Source organism: Molothrus ater, chromosome 5 (assembly GCF_012460135.2).
Source record: "Molothrus ater isolate BHLD 08-10-18 breed brown headed cowbird chromosome 5, BPBGC_Mater_1.1, whole genome shotgun sequence".
Taxonomy (NCBI): domain Eukaryota; kingdom Metazoa; phylum Chordata; class Aves; order Passeriformes; family Icteridae; genus Molothrus; species Molothrus ater.
This window is the reverse complement of record NC_050482.2, coordinates 51,176,387-51,193,109: the sequence shown is the minus strand read 5'-3', so window position 1 is coordinate 51,193,109 and position 16,723 is coordinate 51,176,387. Positions and strand designations below refer to the sequence as shown.

The 16,723-nt window shown below is 43.1% G+C and overlaps 1 protein-coding gene across 2 annotated transcripts; it reads right to left on the bottom strand.

The window, feature by feature from the left end:
• Positions 1–5,587: 5,587 nt before the first annotated feature.
• IFT27 (intraflagellar transport 27) lies at positions 5,588–16,534 on the bottom strand. 2 transcript variants are annotated; one of them, XM_036401402.2, is made up of 8 exons: positions 16,438–16,534; positions 12,750–12,829; positions 11,629–11,688; positions 10,909–10,968; positions 9,851–9,968; positions 9,431–9,540; positions 9,128–9,229; positions 5,588–8,506 (listed from the first exon to the last, which is right to left on the bottom strand). In XM_036401402.2, the coding sequence occupies exons 1-7, from the start codon at positions 16,469–16,471 to the stop codon at positions 9,131–9,133; spliced, it is 561 nt and encodes a 186-aa protein (XP_036257295.1). In that variant the 5' UTR covers positions 16,472–16,534; the 3' UTR covers positions 5,588–8,506; positions 9,128–9,130. The 2 variants fall into 2 exon arrangements, with proteins under 2 accessions (XP_036257295.1, XP_036257296.1); XM_036401403.2 differs by lacking the exon at positions 11,629–11,688.
• Between the last annotated feature and the right edge of the window lie 189 nt (positions 16,535–16,723).

Below are 16,723 nucleotides of genomic sequence, written 5' to 3'. Positions count from 1 at the left end.
CCCACATGGAGCACATGCACTGCTCCTCCCCCTCAAACAAACACCTTTACACATCCAAGGACATTGTAAAAATAAAATTATCACAACCTGGCCCTCCGGGAACCTCGGTTTTACAGTTTGTCCCACTCTGATGCCAACAGAATTCACAACCCAGTTCAAGAGAGACAGACAGTGAGTGAGAGAAAGCAGGCAGACAGGCACAGACAGAAGGAGATGGAGGAATCGGGGAGAGAGAAAAGGAGCAGAAGGAAAGAAACAGGGCTCCTAGTCCAGAACACAATGGAGAAAGGGGGATGGAGTTATAGGGACAATAAAAAACTTAAAATTATAGAAAATTGAAGGAAGAGAGAAATAAGTAGATAGAAAAAAAAAGCAGAGGAAAGTACAGAAGAAAACAAATGGTCAAAGGGAAGAGGGGGATGTCAAGTCAGGCAGCAAAGCAAACTGGTGTCTGTGAAACAAGACAGAAGAAATAAGAAGGTGCTTGTGAATCTGGGCATGGGCACATACTTTTTCATGTCTCCTTTTCTATTATGAGTACACTGTGAGGAAAAGGGCAAGAGGAAAGGGAAAGGAGCATAAATAAATACCTGAGCTGCCATCTTAAACAGTTTCTAATAGTCAAGCAGATATGCTTGAAATAGGCAGTCCACAGGTTGCAAACACTCAGGTACAAATTGCAGTTCAGCAGGTAGGAAACTGTCTGCACTAGCATAGTGGCATTTACATTTCTGGGTCCACTGGGTCTCTGTGCACTGGCAGCAAGCCCTGAATGCATAAAAATGCTTCTGTTTAGTACTGGGGAATAGTGCTTTGATGGCTGCCCTGCCACCTCTTTCAGGTTCCAAGAAGAAAACCTCAGCCCCAAAGATACAAATGCAGTTAGTCTCCCTTCTTTTTGTACAAATCCCTTCCTCCCCACTGCCTGATGCCAGCTTGTTTGCATTCCAAGGGTTCATCTCTATATAGCATTGTTCTTTTGTTGCTCTGCTTTCACTCTCCTCTTTCCTTATGGCTCCCCTTCCTCAATTCCATTCATTCAGCTCACCCTTACACAGGCCTGTATGAACACACATGCACACAGAATTTACCTCTGTAGTTATCCACTTATCTATGAGTGCAGTACGTGGCTGGCACACATCTCTCTCCCACAGACAATCCATTGATTTCCACACCACAACCCTGCCAAATCTGCCTGTCTTTCCTTCCTTCACAGCCTTTCTCTTGCTGCCCCCCAGCCACTCGGTTTCTTTGTCTCTCCCTGCACAGTTCTGTATGTTTTTCCCTCTCTTCAATCCAGTCTTCCTTCTTCCCAACTCTGCCCATCTGTCTGTCTGTCCCTCCTTCCCACAGTTCTCTCCAGCTGATACACATGTACCCCAGTGTCTCTCTCCCTTTCTCCCCCTGCCACATTTCATTTCTTTGTGTCTCCTACACACCCAGGCCCACACTTGCTCTCTCCCATACTGAGAGAAGGCAGCAGCAAAGAATTTGCTGCTGACCGCTGCATTGCTAGGAGGCAAACACATGGCCAGCCTTGTGCAGGCCAGTTTCTGCCTGAGTGCCCCAAGTCACATATCCCCAGCATCATCTCCAGCACTGGGAAAACAGATGGTAAAATAAATGAGCACAGTCTGATAAAAGCAGGAAAGGGTGCCTGCCTCGGATGCTCCTCACCCGCACAGAGATACACATTCAGCATGGGGACAGCCCTCTCGCTCCTATACCAGTCCAGCTTTGTGCCAGAACTAGCCAGCTGAACAGGGCACAAGCTCTTCCCTAGCACCAGATGGAGAGGGGTAGGAGAGGGTGGTAGTAGATAGAATGACCAGTGGCTATTTTTCTGACCACAGCTTCTAATCCTGGAAAGCAAAGTTCATGGGAGGAAATAAGCAGTCTTAAGGTCATGGGGAGGGCTGGTGTCATGGGAGGTGCAGCAGAATTGTGGGGACATATAAGACCTCCACATGCAGAGACAGGAGGAAAAACATGGACAGGGAAAGGAATCAGGTATCAAAACAGCTGTGGACCAAGATGGCATTCAGGGATCACTTTTATCTCAGTGAAGAGGGAAAGCCAACCTACTGGCAATCTTAGCTGTGAGGGTCATCAAGAGCAATGACATACTCTGCTGAAGGGAAATAGCTCCATACCTCAAAAGGGACAGAAACCAGAGAGCAGGGTTTGCATTACTTTGCTTTTGCTCATACAGGAACCATCCTCCTGCTCTTATCCACTTCCATAATACTGCCCAAGAATGTTCCTTTACCTCCTCTACTACCTCCCCAGATACCTCCATCCAGTGACTTGTAGCATTCTTTCGTCTGCATTTACCTGTTAGAAGAAACCTATACTTGTTACCCTTTCCAAACCCACCAGAATTCCTTCCTAACATTTTCACATTCATTGCAGCCTCTCTTTGCTGACAACAGCACTGAAAAGCATTATCTTAACCCTGCAAGACATCTTTCCTAGATACTCTGTTCTTCTGTGCCTACAAGCTGATTATATGCTTGATGCCTTCAACTGTAACCTGAATCTCAACACTTTCAGTTTTACAGTCCTCAAACAGAAGTCACCCATCACAAAATAAAGTCCTATAACTGGCCCACAATGGCCACACATAACTGTTAGACTAAGAGAGAGCAATGCTTCACAGGAATCAAAATGAATTAGCAAAAGCAGAGAAGGGAAACCAACACAGAAAATATTCCTTCCATCCCTTTTGCTGTATGAACTGATTGTGAAGTTTCTGTTGTGAGATATCAAGGCTCAAGTAATAGCAGGCATTTCTGCCTGGTCAGGTGGAGGTGCAGGTTCTCTTTCCATTTCCTGAATGTATTCATGATGCAGCATCACAATTAGGCATAAATGTATGTGTTGTTGTCCACTTTCCCCTCTCCCCCTCACCAAAAAACAAAAAAAAGGGTTTAAGCAGAAAGGTCATGATAATTTTTGGCAAAGGAAAATAGAGATTGCGTATATAGCATTGGAATTATTTGGTGTTTAAAATGTGTTTATGAAGATGTGTGGGTACCAGTTGTAGATATCTATTTCCCTTCACTCAGAAATTCCCTCAGAAGAGCTGTACTCAAATATGAATTTCCAACACCTCTTCACACTCTTCCACCCTGATAGTCTGATAGTGCCCTCAGCATACCTACTCTATGTTTTCTGGTCTCACCTAGGTACGCTGTCTCCAGCCACTGCTGCTCACAGCATCACAGCTTGCTGTGCTTATCTCCCCACACTATTCCTAGGTTTACCATTCTGGATTTTTGCTACTGCCCTTTCAAATTCCAGCGTCAACCCTGTCACACAGACTTTAACTCTTCCTGCCTTGTTCTAATGCAGGCCCTACATCTTAAACCTAATCTGATGGCTACCAGTAGCCTTCCTCATCATGGCTCTGAATCCCCCATGTCTGCCCTTGGCCCTGAGAGCTTGGCCTGGAAAATCTCCTTTCAGTAATTTATTCTTATCACTTGCCCTTCCACCTGCAAGGTCATCCAGCTGTACCCTGTATCCTCATTTTCCCTCAGTGGCTCATGCAAAAATTACTTTCCCACCCACTTCATTTCCATACAGCATTCTAAAAGACAGGAAAAGCCTCAGGTTTTCACATCCCTAAATCCCACCCTCCCAATCTGCCTCAGCAAATCCTTTGGGCTCTTCATGAAGGAATACAGCCCTACGTATTTCCTACATATTTCTGTTCCCCTAGTGCTCCTGCATTTTCCCCTGTCTGGGACACAGAAGTCGATACTTCTGCTTTATATCCTTTTCCTCACAGTCCCTAACTGGCAGCCCTTATATTGGCTATTTTTCTAGTACTTGTGCAGAAAGATCACAGGCTCCACATATCTCCAATTGATGTATATCTGGCTGGAGGGAAACTCATCAAACTGACCCCATCCCTGACCCCAGCTTGACATGTAGGTTCTGTCACATTTCCCTTTTAAACATTTCCAGATTAAATCTCAGAAACCAGGAAAGGGAGCAATTCTAAGCTTCTTTTGACAAACAACTCTAGGGGAGGAAATACGTGAAGACATGACAGATAAATGAAAGACCTCCAAGAAGTAAAAAAACCCTACCAAAAATTCCCACCAAAACCCCAGGTTAGGAGGAGAACAGCCAGTGTCTGACAAAGTTACACTGCAGCAAGCTCTGAAGAGCCCAGATGAGGCTGCCAGGACTCTGTTAGTGGTCTCCTGCCAGGAAATTACACCCCAGACTGAGCAACATTCCCATCTCTCAGGTGACTTCCACAGGGAGTCACAACAGCTAAAGAGCCCTGAAAAGACTCAAGACTGAGTCTAGCTCTCTTCTTCCTCCCTCCCCCAAGCATTGTTGTTCTGGGTCAACAGAACCAAGGGCAACTGGCACATAAGACATTATTCTCCAGGCAAAATGACAGCAGGAGGAGGAAATAGGACACAAGGAGTAGAGAGATGATGTGCCCCTAGGCCAAAAGGGATGTTGTGGAGGCCAACGTGGCCCTTGAAGTGCTCCTGCTCTGACTCCACCTTTGAGATGTCCCTCAGCCCTAGCTTCCACAGAGTCTCATCTGCAAGATGGAAAAATTACTTGTTAAGAGCAAGTAGAGGTGGATACTGTCCACAAAGGAGCAGATATGAGATAGGAAAAGGACTGAGAATGCATGGGGAGAGAGGGGTCCCATCATGCAGGTGTCAATAACAGGGATGTCTTCCTGTCACCAGCAAATAATCTGACATGATGCTGCTGACTTCGTGTAGGCAGATGAGACCACAACTGCAAGCAACTGCCACCTGAACATGAGAGATACAGTAATTATTAAAACAGAGCACAGCCTTGAGTTGCATAAGGACCCCCACAGATCTGCACAAGCAGCAGCAGAAAGCAGTTGCTGCCTCCAGAACAGAAATGCAGAGTTTTCCCTGCTGTCAGCACCTGCGTCAGGCTCCCAGTTTCTCTTGAGATACAGCTCTTAATTGGGATAGATTGTACGTTTTCTGCCCAGCTCCCAGTTTAATTGCTAGTTTATGACTTAGCCTGTTTTGTGCTTTCCACGCTACTTCTTTCCTCACTTAATCTAATAGAATTATAGAAAGTATTGCTGGGAGGACCTCAGGAGGCCACACAGTTTATCCTTCTGCCCCAAGGCAGTATTTCATTTTCAACAACATCATGTGTCTTTTGCTATCAGGTCAGATCGGTCCAAGATGTATAGTGGGTAAAGAAATGAAGCTTACCCAGGGGAGTCAATTGGCATAAAAGACTAAATCCAGCTCTTCAAGTCACTGAAGTTATATCAGAAATAACCCTGATCCAAATGGTGTCATTTATCAGATCAGTCTTTTAAAAGATGTCCTTTCTTAAGTTTAAAGTCTTTAAAATGAACAAATCTCTAGAAGAAACTGTTTTGACAGCCCCATTTCAGTATATTTAATGCTTCATTATGAACAGCAGTGACCACTCCATTGTTAAGACTTAAGAGATCTTATCACAGTGTCATCAGCTTTGAAACTCCTATTAATTCCCACAATAAAACCTGATCTTTCTGGAATTTTACATCCTGAATTTCACTCCACAGTAGACTATGTCTGGCAAGACAAAACAAAACCATTAAAGCATCTTTAATATGACAACTTTACACAAATGAATTTCCAGTAAAATTTCAGAATGTCAGACAGCTTCTTAAGGCTTTTTCTTCCAAGACAATTTGACTAAAAATTCCACTTTTGTTTCCTTTTGTCTATTAATCTAAGAAGAAATGTCTTGCAGCCTTGGGAATAGATAATGTAGAAATTAGAAGGATAAAAAAAAATCATCTGGTGATGTATCAAGCTAAGTAAAGCAGGGCACAAGTATAACAGAGATTCTGTGCAGACCCATGAGGACCAAAGAAAAGGTAAGAAGGAGGGACTCCAGGGAGGAAAGAAATGGTTTTGTCTAATCAAACAAGCAAGCAGGAAAATGGATTACGTATCTATTAAAACCAGTTAAAGGACTGTTTGTTTCCTTCTCCTTCTTTTGAAATTTCAGTCCTGGTTGAGCTGAGTCTTTTCTGTGTTGTAACACTCATGCTGAGCACCTGCAGCACTGCACAGCTGGACAAAGCAGGGGAGCTGTAAGAAGACAACAAGCTTCCTGGTCAGCAGACAGGCTTTCTGTCTTCCTCCCACTGTTCTCCACAGCATCTGTAATTCAGACTGATGCTAAGCCTATAAGCAGCAAACACAAATCCTCACTCTACAGATGTGACTGCCAGTAAACAGGTAGGAGAAACTTAATAACAGCTCCAGACTGTTACTCATCCTGCTGGTCCAGCTCACTTACTCACCACCGTGAACTCCTTCACATGGAGACAAAACTATTTCCCACAATCTTCCCATGTTTGGCTTCCATGCTTTCTACCCCCTCTTCACTCCTAGCCTCTACAACCAAGATCACGATTAAGCCAGGAAAATAGCAACAACCACTACTTGCATCAGGATGGTATTACACAGCACATTAGCCAGGAAGGACAATATATTACGCTGTTAAAATAGATTTGAAAGGGTTGAGATTGTTATTGTCAAACACACTATTTTGAAGGACATTAAACTGTGTCCACACTAGTGCTTGAAACAGTCCTGTAAAAAGCAAGTTGGACAACATGCTTTAGACATGACTTCTTTTCTAATTGTGGTTGTGGCCTGTGGAAGAGGGAAAGGGGCAGTGGGTGAATCCCTACTGTTAGCTAATTAGATCATACATTTCCTCTCTCAGGCAATACATCTTTCCCTGCACGGGCTGCATTTTTCTTCACTAACTTCTCAAAAGCAGCTTCCCTATAAATCACAAATCACCACTGCAAGCATTCCCTTAATGAGCTCCTCCAGCCTTTGCATTTATTTTATAAAACAGCATTCACCAATCTTCATCTTACAGGTGCATTTAGAGTGTTCATTTGAAGTTAAGGGAGGTCCTTCAGGTGCAGAGAGACAGACTCCCTGGTTAAAGATTGCACAGAATTCATTTTATTACCTATTCCCAAGGCATTCTTCCCCCTAGACACACCACGTCACAGGTGACATACACAGCTGGTATGTTATTTTCAATATGAAAAAATATGAGTCTTGTTTTGTGATCACATTGTCAATAGAACCAGAGGGAAATGAAATACCAAATAAAAACAAACCTTCTTTAGTTCTTTAACTGGATCAGCACAGCATCCAAAATAGCTTTTATTCTTACTAGTCAGAGTAAGAATAAAAGGTGCAGATACCAGCATCTGCAAGGAAGAGTCTATAAGGCCTATGTAAATCAACAGAAAACACCCAGGATTAACAAGAAAACCCGTGCTAGATACAAATGCCAGTAATGCTAATCTGGTTGAAAAAGAGTGAGTCTTCTAGTTACCTTAAGTCCATAGAGGACTCCTTCCTTCTTTGGAGAAAGCAGGAGCTTTCCCAGCTTGTTCTGTCATTTTTGAGTTGGCTTTTAGCAAAAGAACCTCTTGTTTTTACTTCTTATAGATTGAGCTGCTACTCATCCTCTTTAACTGGTATTCATGCTCCCTAGTGAGTTCTCAGCATCAACACACTGTTGCCAGTGAAATGAGGCCACTGCTTCTCCAGATTATTGAAGTGCTTCATAAAGTCTGCTACAACATCTGCAGCCATATTTCTTACGTTCAATTTAATGTACTTTTCCTAGCACTGGGTATAAAAATGATTATAAACCACACATATAGAAATCTTGAAACACAGATTCCTGAAAAGGCTGCCTGAAAAATCACTCAGTGCTCAGTCTTTACAAAACTCAGCTTCCCTTGCCCAAGGGAGTCTACCATAATCGGGAAGATAATGGTTAAATTTTTGAAACTCTTGGTGTTAGGCTCAGTTCAAGGCAGTGCCTTACCACAGATGCTTTTGCATACTGCATTAGCAAAGACTCTACACATGGAACATCAGTACTCCACACAATAGAGCAACTCTCTCTAGGCTTTTACCCTTTCTAATATGAAACTTCTAGTCAGACACAGCTGAGTCAGAGTAACTTAGCCAGGCTGTCTTTCATTTCCTTAGTTCTGTTTCCACTAGCAACATCAGAACCGTGGTCTTTTATCTGAAATTCAATGACAAGCAGAGAGACTTTAATAAGAGGACTCTGATTTTGAGATTGAGAGCTGAACCTAATCAGAACAGTATTGCCAAATTCAGCTGACAAAAATGACACAACAATATGTAAGATGATTAAGACATGAAGAAGAAAAGGTAATTTTTTGTAAGTTTTAGATTCATCTTTAGAATAGAAAAGGTATTCTTGCAATTTCACTCCATTTTGCAGCTAAGCCAGATTGGATGTGCCTGCAGGAAGCCCTTCCTGCTCACTTCAAGGGAGGTGGCAGCCTCTGGAGAACTCCTGTGACCTGGGACCAGCAGAGGGCACTGCGTCACCAAGTGACAGCGGTTGGACGCGACACAGCTCCCACCAGGCAGGGACAGCGAGCCACGCCGAAGGAAAGAAACAGATTCTGGAAATTAGAAACATGCATTAGTGACCAGCATATCAATCCTACAACTGATAAAGGCAACACTGCTAAAACTGGCCTCCAACTCTGCGTGCTCCTGGAAACACACCGAAATCCATCTCTGCCTCCACACATCTCAGTCTCTAGGTGTTGATTTTAAGGCAATAAGCCTCCTCCTGAAAATACTTTTCAAGGGGTAGGGCCAAATCGGTCCTGCCCTGCAGTATATGCATCAAGGCTGGCTTAAGTCGAAAAACATCCTGTCAGCTTCCTCTCTCCTTTTCCAAACCTCTAAATCCCTGCTTGTAGCAGCAGGAAGTCTGTTCAGACAAAAAGATATTAAAGTAAAGAGCTGGCAATTTCCATTCTGTCCTCCCCTTTTACTCTCCGCCTCCTCCAACCTAGCTGACTTTCAATGAGCAGAGAACCAAGTTAGAGGACATGAAAGGAATGCTGAGGTAGCAGCTTTAAAGAGTGTCTTTCTACTTGCCTATTTCTAGTTTATTTTGAATTACCAGAGGATGACCATGAAGTAGCAAATAGCTCATATTTTTTCTTCTCTCTGTATTCAGTCCAGTGGGACTCTCAGTACTAGAAGAAGCTTAAAGGATAAATAAATCATACCAGTCAGGCTAGTGAGTGAAAAGTTTCCACTTTCTCTTTGTACAGTTGGTGGAATAACTTTGCCAGGATGTGGAAAGGGGCCTCAAAATTTTTCATTTCCTTCTGTAAAGAAATAAGAAAATTGTCAATTGCAGATGGAATAAGCATTTGACTATTTCTGCTCTATTTCACCAAAGAAGGATTAAAACTGAGTTAGATGACAAACAAGGTGAAGAGAGTCCCCAGTTATCTTTCTCTGCCTGAAAGAGAAGATAACTTTACCAACACCCCCTTGCACAGATGGTGAAAGGAGCAGATACTCACCACTGACATCTCACAGTATTCCAGGCCATGTTTCTCAGCCCACTCCTGTGCTTGTTCCTGCTCCACAACTCGACGATCAGCTAGGTCTGTTTTATTTCCCACTAAGACACCTACAGAAAAAAAGACATGGAAAGAAATAAAAAACCCCAGCTCATCAATGCTGACTTGTAAGCCATAAATACTGGAGTATTTGTAGAAGTAACTGAAGAAGTTGTAGGCGTGGCAAATAGTCTATAACTACCTAAAAAAGATTCCAAAAAGGAAACATATTCAAGCCTTATCTGTTTCTTGATAAAAGCAAAGGAGTTGGAGGAAGCCATGTCTGCCCCAACTTAAAATAAATGCTCTATTCCACAGCTCAGCAGAAACAATTGCTATCATACAAGAGGGGAGTAGATAACAAGAATCACACATTCTTACCTGGGATGTACATCCCAACTGCTTGAGCCCTCAGCTTCTCCAACCATTTGTTACAGTTGTTGAAGGATTGCTCACTAGTGACATCATACACAAGGCACAGGACGTTGGGTTGCTCCCACTGCACAGCAAGAAAGGAACACTGTCACCTCTAATGAAACTGATGTGGTCAACAGCCATGCTGTAAACGTAGCAAACACAGCTGCTAAGATGAAAATAAAAAGCCTAACACCCAGGAATCCTATGCCCTGGCTGAGGTTTCACATTTCAATTGACCCAACTAAATCACTGACATTGGGAGAGGTGGTTTTGCTTTCCTCCCCAGTCCTGTCTGTGCAGCCCTGCCCCTTGTATCAGCTCTGGCACTCATCTGATCCCCGGGGAAGCTGATTTTTCATGCTGAATCAGCACAAAATTAATCCTAGGAAAAAAGTAGAAAGGTTTTCTTCCAGTTTGAGAAGCTGAGCCAGCTTCTAGGGAAGACCCTTGCAAACCAGATCTAGTGCAAGTGTAAAAGTGGAATCGCTTTTGTAGACAATGAACCATTAGGTTGACTTAGCCATCTTATGAAAGCTTACATCAATTAACTGGTTCTGCTTCTCAAAATGAGATAACACAGTAGAGAACTGTATAGGGAAGGTCACAAATATGTGAAGGAAAAAACCCAAGGGCAGGATTATGCTCAAGGACAAGAATGAATCCTGTTGGACTAAACACATCACTGTAACACAAAAAAAAACCTCCCACTGTTGAAGTCGCAGCAAAACAGATGTTTTTCTAAGAAATAAAAATAACTTTAAACAACAGTACACAGAAATTCTCCATTAAAGTTTCCTATTCTTTTGTAAGAAAACTGCCTCTCTGCTTTCCTTTCTCTGGAAAGTATTTCTTCTAGTACTTATGCAAGTTTTAGAGAGGTAGAACAGGATGCGTTGGCAACTGAGGTAATTGCTCCCATTTACACTAAAGACAAAGTTTGCTACATCTGCCAGACTGGGGAGCTCAGATCTTCAAAGCAAAAGCACTTCTTTGGAAGAAGAGGACTGTTACATAAGACTTACCAGTTTCTCCAGCATTTCAGAAAATAGATCTTTTCCTGCAGAGTCAAAAATGAAGAATTCCTGAAAGCGGAAACAGAAAGAAGGCTCTTGCCAACAAAAATGCAGTGTAGGGAAAGGTTTTGGAAGTAAATACTGCAACTTGTAACTCCAACATTTTATTCAGGACAGCAGTGTCATGTCCCTAAGGGACAAATTCCCCGCACTGAGAAAACTCCAGATAGTATGAGAAAATAAATAGCCATTTTTCAAGTATAAGCAGTAAAAGAGTTACTTCCAAGGCCCCAAGTCTAGTTTCTATCCCTAGTGGAAACAGAATATGTTAAGTGGGACAGTAACTTCTACTATTTATACAAAATCATATACATTCCATTCGTGGGAGTATAGGGCATTAAGGAAAAATAACGGATAAGCTTCAGCTTTTGTAGTTCCAAGAATCATGAACTAAACCTGAGTGCCCTAAAGGACAGAACAGAATCTCAACAAAGCTGGCAATAACTTTGGTTTAAAATTTTGTGTTGGATACAAGTATATAAAAATTACACTTTTAAGACCAAACTAACCCTGGAGCATCAGCAATTACACATGATCAGCCTCATTTCCTTAATGCAACTTAATTGCCCTATGAACATGCATAGTGATCTTCTACCAGAATGAGACTTGTGGGAGGCTTGAGCTCTGGATGTCTCTTTCTGACCAAATTTGTGTCACAGAAAAACTCACCACACTATCATTTGTCTCTGGAACTGATACAGCCTTCACCAACAATTCTATGCCCGCTGTCTGTCAAGAAGAATCAGGAAAATGAGGATCAGGAGAGTTTTTAAGAGCCTGTCCAACGGCATACCAACCGTGCATTGGATTGAGGCAATTCTTGTGAATCATTACAATTTCATCAAACACAGACCGCTGGATACTCAGCAATACTCCTCCTAGCTCTGGTAACCTAATCTCACCAATATGTCAAAGGCTCATAGATTTGCTCAGCTGGGGGAAAAAGGAGGAGAACCAAAGAGATTTGCTTATTTACAGCTCAGAGTATTAGCTGAAGTCTGCAGGTCTACGCTCATTCTCACACTGCTGCTCTAACGCACGCCTTAGAACGTTCTGCACTAACCATGTGATGAGCTAACATATGGGACTGAGATTATTTGTGCTTCTCCCACCTTTTATCTCATTCTGCTTTGTAGCTCATTTGTTTGTTCTATTTCTATCCTTAAATTCTGGTTTCCATCTTTATTTCAATGAATAAACATATTTTAGGGGTTTTTTTCCTCCACACTCATATTTTCCTTTTTTTACTTTACTTATATGTACTTTTATTTTTATCCTGCTTCTGATTAGTCATCACCATTGATTCTTACACTGAAAGACTACAAACTGTATCCTCTTCATCTGGGAACAGTTTCTGTAGATTATAATTATCTTGGGGCTATGCAGCACATCTTGGTGTTTGCACAGTGATAAGCGCACTGTCCACATCCACATTTAATAGTTGGAATTAAAAGCTTTCTCCTTCAGCAGTGCTTTTTCATAGAGTAGTCCCTAAAGGGGGAAGCTCTCTAACACCACAAAACCTTGTGAAAACATTGGTTCAATAGGAAAATCACAAGATTAACTAAATTATTCTGCCTTAAGTTTCAACACCAGCACCTACATAATGCAGACTTACAAAATGTTAAGCTCTTTCTCTTCAGAATCTAGGGTGCAAGAAAGAAAACCCTCTAAGATCCCACCTTGAATGCCTCAACTTAAAATCATATTTATTTTGTTCTAGGCCTCTCAGTTTTCCCACTCATCTTAGAAAAAATTTAGACAGCAGTCTGAGCCTGTTGTATGCTTACCAGTGTGTAGTTCTTCTGAAAATGAGCCCCATCACTGCGAAACATCTGGGCTAAAGCACTCTTACCCACAGCTGGATCACCTGCGAAACCAAAAACATAAAATATTTTTGTTTCATACTAGAGAATCTTATTTTTCCTCAGTTCTGATACTATGAATGTTGTAAGAGCCCAGGTGCTCTGACTCTGAATACAGGTAATTTAACTGTCACATGAAGCACAAAACCATCTCAAAGGTAATACCCACACAAGGAAATGAATATTGCCATTATGCATACTGGTGGCTGACATCTGATTTCTGATCTATGCACAACAACAAATGACTGCCACATTAAGGTGGAACTGCTGTTTGTTCTAAAATTCATGCTTACTCCACAGCCCTTACCTAGGAATTAAAATTTCCCAGATATGTTATCATGTAGAGAAAACTACAATGTGAAAAGGGACTGGGCTTCCTAGGAGGCTATTTCTTGTCCTTAGGTTACCCATCTCCCCAGACTCAAATCCTTGTTATATACTGAGACAAAGGTGCTTAAGCTGGTAACATTTCTCAATGAACTCTTCTTGCTGACCCTGCTAAGAGAGCAACTCTTGCTGACTCAATGCTGCTGGTGGCTCATTAGTCGCATCCTGGGCATAACAGAAGCAAACGTCAGAGAGAAAGCACATGGCTGGAGAGAAGAGCCTGCTGATTCAACCCTGTATGGAAGGAAAAGCAAGGGGCTTTGGTTTTTGCTCTTCTAGAGCCAAGGCTTTCTGATATGGCTTGCACAACACTCCAGGCAAACCTGACAGCTGCCTGCTTTGGCTTGCTCTTACAAAACTCTGAGATCCAAAGCAATCACAGGATCACAGAACAGATTATGCTGAGTTGGAAGGGACCCACAAGGATCACTGGGTCCAACTCCTGGCCCTGCACAGGACCATCCTCAAGAGTCACACCATGTGACTCTCAAGAATATTGCCCAAATGCTTTTTCAACTCTGTCAGGCTTAGTGTTGTGACCCTTAGAGTGTGTGTGTGGGAGATGTTACAGAGCCCAATCACCCTCTGGGTGAAGAACCTTTTTCTAACATCCAACCTAAACCTCCTCTGACACAACTTCAGGCCATTTCCTCAGGCTATGCAGAACTCACATATGCCCATATCACTACATGAAAAAGATGATAAATCATAACCCTTCCTAAACAAAGACTTAATGCTTCCAAAGAGCTTATCATTTCTCCACATAATGTCTCGCTAGCCTGGATAGTTAAAAGGACAAGAACCAGTAATTAAAAACCTCAGTGCTTCAAGCTTTACCCTCAAAGGCACACTCATAACAGCCAAGCCTGGAATACAAGTCTTTCACATTATGTTGTTAATAAATAAAGCCAGAAAGGAAGTATTTTACATTAAGTTGTTAATAAATAAACCAAGAAAGGGGCATATTTTTGACTCCATTACAGTTTCCTAATGGTGTTTTGAAGGAAATTGATTAAGCCCTCTGCTCACTATTACAGAGGAGGAAGGGTGTTTTGGATAGTGACAATTACCCCTAGATGCATTAACCAAATGTAGTTCTTGTTTAAACATTTTTAGCATGCTTGCTTACTTTGAGCTGAGTTGGGCTCATAATATTTAGACAGGAAAATCTGGTAAGTCAGCTTGTTTGTTCTCTGATCAGTTCAAGCCTGTGCGGAAGACAACACTCTGTTCTGAGTGGAAGCTATTCTGTATTTCAATAGACAATTAGATCTGTCTTTGTAAAATGAGATAGAGAGGCACACATTGCTCCAAACTGTGCAGGCATCAGCCAGCACAAATTCTTAACTAATGCATTGCCTTTCTTTCACTTGACAGCCCCGGGCGTTCTTTCCCTCTTTATTCTTTGCCATCCTCTTAAGCCCATCACACCAGTACACTTCCTCAAAGTAAATTTCCTTGCCCTTTTCAGTTTAGTCTGGTGTGCCAGTAGGGCATCTCACAGTATATATTCTATCCATATTTCTGTTATTCTGCCAGAATCTGTAGAGTCTTTCAAAAATGCCTGCTACTGCCAGCTGTTTCTCTACAATGAAAACCTTTGTGTAAGTGTCTCCATAGTAAGCTCAGACAACAGATCTTTTTACTTTATGCCTGTAAATGACCCTTGAGCTAACACAGGAATCATCTTCTATTGTCAACTCAATAGTCTCTGTTTTGCTAATAAGAGCCCTTTTCCCCTGTTCTTTTTGACCTTGGTGTAGCTCCCACTTCTGTGTCACTGGCTCTTCATAACCATTTCCTTAGGTCCACAAGAGCTCCCAGTTCCATTTCTGATGGGTTTGCTCCTATTTACGTAATTGCATGTTCTTGTTCCCTTTAGGTTGTTGTGGTTACTCATGTCTTTGGTCCCTTTCACTTTAGTGGCTTTTTCTGCAACAGAAAATCTATTTTTCCTGGTCTGCTTCACTAATTTATTATTTTTAATAATACATGGATATTATTGTGGCGCATAGAAGAATGACATATGGGATAGGACACTCCTGTTCTTTGTGCTGGGAACAGAATTGAAAAGGCCACTCCAGACCCCATAAGGATTAAGGACATAAACAGGTCATCTAAAGAAAACCTATGTGATTTTAAAATGGTTGTGGAATTGGCCTTTGGTAACACTAAACAACAAAACTGGATAGACTTCATCAAAGCCAGTATACTGGGAGCAGGAAACTTCCAAATTGGAAATGATGCCTATGTTTCAAGTGTGGAAGATAGGTAAGATATTCATGCTGTTCACAGCAGTAGAGCCACAAGGGAGATCAATTCTTCTGCCTTTGCCAAAGAACACACCTGGCTTTGTGTGAGTTGATGGCCAGCTGCTTCTGAGGTTAAAAAAGGCAAACATTTTATTCTGGATGAAATAATTTGGAACAAAGAGTTAAACCTGGGAGCTGACTGCACACAAAGGTTTTATGAATTTGTGATTTTGGCTGAGGCTGCACAGAGCTTCAATGTAGAAGGAGGGGAAAAAATGAAAAGATTTTTCACAAAGTTCTAACAGCCAGCTGTACTCACTTTCAACACCTCCATAATCCATCCTGACTAAATAAAGTGGTGTCTTCACCTCATTTTTTTCTCAGGTTAGCCTCTAAATTGTTTTGGGGAAAGGATGCCACTGTGAAGTGCTCATCCTTCTACTCTTTATCTAGGCTTTACCTTTCTATCATACTCTCAGAACCATCCTAATTTCTAACATAAACTTTTCACATCAGCCCAAAGCAAGGCTCACAAATTAGGCAGGACTCAGCTGCCTAGCCTGCTCCCTTCACGCTTTCTCCAGTCTCTGTATCCACCTTTCCACACTGCCGAAATACTCTTTTTGGTTTGGGTTTGGTTTTTTTCCTCTTTCTCAGATCCTGTCCTCGCATTTCAGCCGATCCAACTGCACCTCACACCCTCCCTGGGCACTGCTCGACTCCACGTGCTAGGCGAGGGCGGGTTCCGAGTGCTAATAACACACACGACCTCCGCTGCTCCCGTCCCCAGGCAGCCGAGGTCTCCCTTCTCTCCCACCGCCTCTCTCCCCACCTCTTCTCCGGCGGGGCGGCCCCGGCACGAGGGGCTGTGGGAAGCCGGGCCGCCTGCGCTGCCGGCCTCGCCCGACCCCGTGGCGCCCGCTCTAGTCCCGTGTGGGCAGCGGGGCGGATGGGAGCAGGCGGGCCGGACTCACCTGCCAGCAGGCACTTGGCAGCGAGCTTCACCATCGCGCCGGCCCGCGCCCGGACGGCGGCGGCGGGACCGCCACCGCGCCGATCCAAGGCCTTGGCAACCGCGTGGCCCTGGCAACCGAGCGACCGACCGACCGCCCGCCCGTCCCCATTGGCTGCGGGCCCTGTTCATCAAGGTCACCCACAGTTATTATTGGTTTTCTCGTTTCTCCCCGCCCACTAGCCGTGCTGTCAATCAAAACAGGCGCCCCGCCCCTCCCGGTGGCGTCGCGCCCGTACGGGAGACGC

Coding starts and splice junctions, on each gene's coding strand:
- IFT27 (XM_036401402.2), bottom strand. CDS start 16,471: ATGGTGAAGCTCGCTGCCAAGTGCCTGCTGGCAG. Junction 12,830..16,437: donor TGCCAAGTGCCTGCTGGCAG/GTGAGTCCGGCC, acceptor TTGGTTTCGCAG/GTGATCCAGCTGTGGGTAAG. Junction 10,969..11,628: donor CAGAGACAAATGATAGTGTG/GTGAGTTTTTCT, acceptor TTCCGCTTTCAG/GAATTCTTCATTTTTGACTC.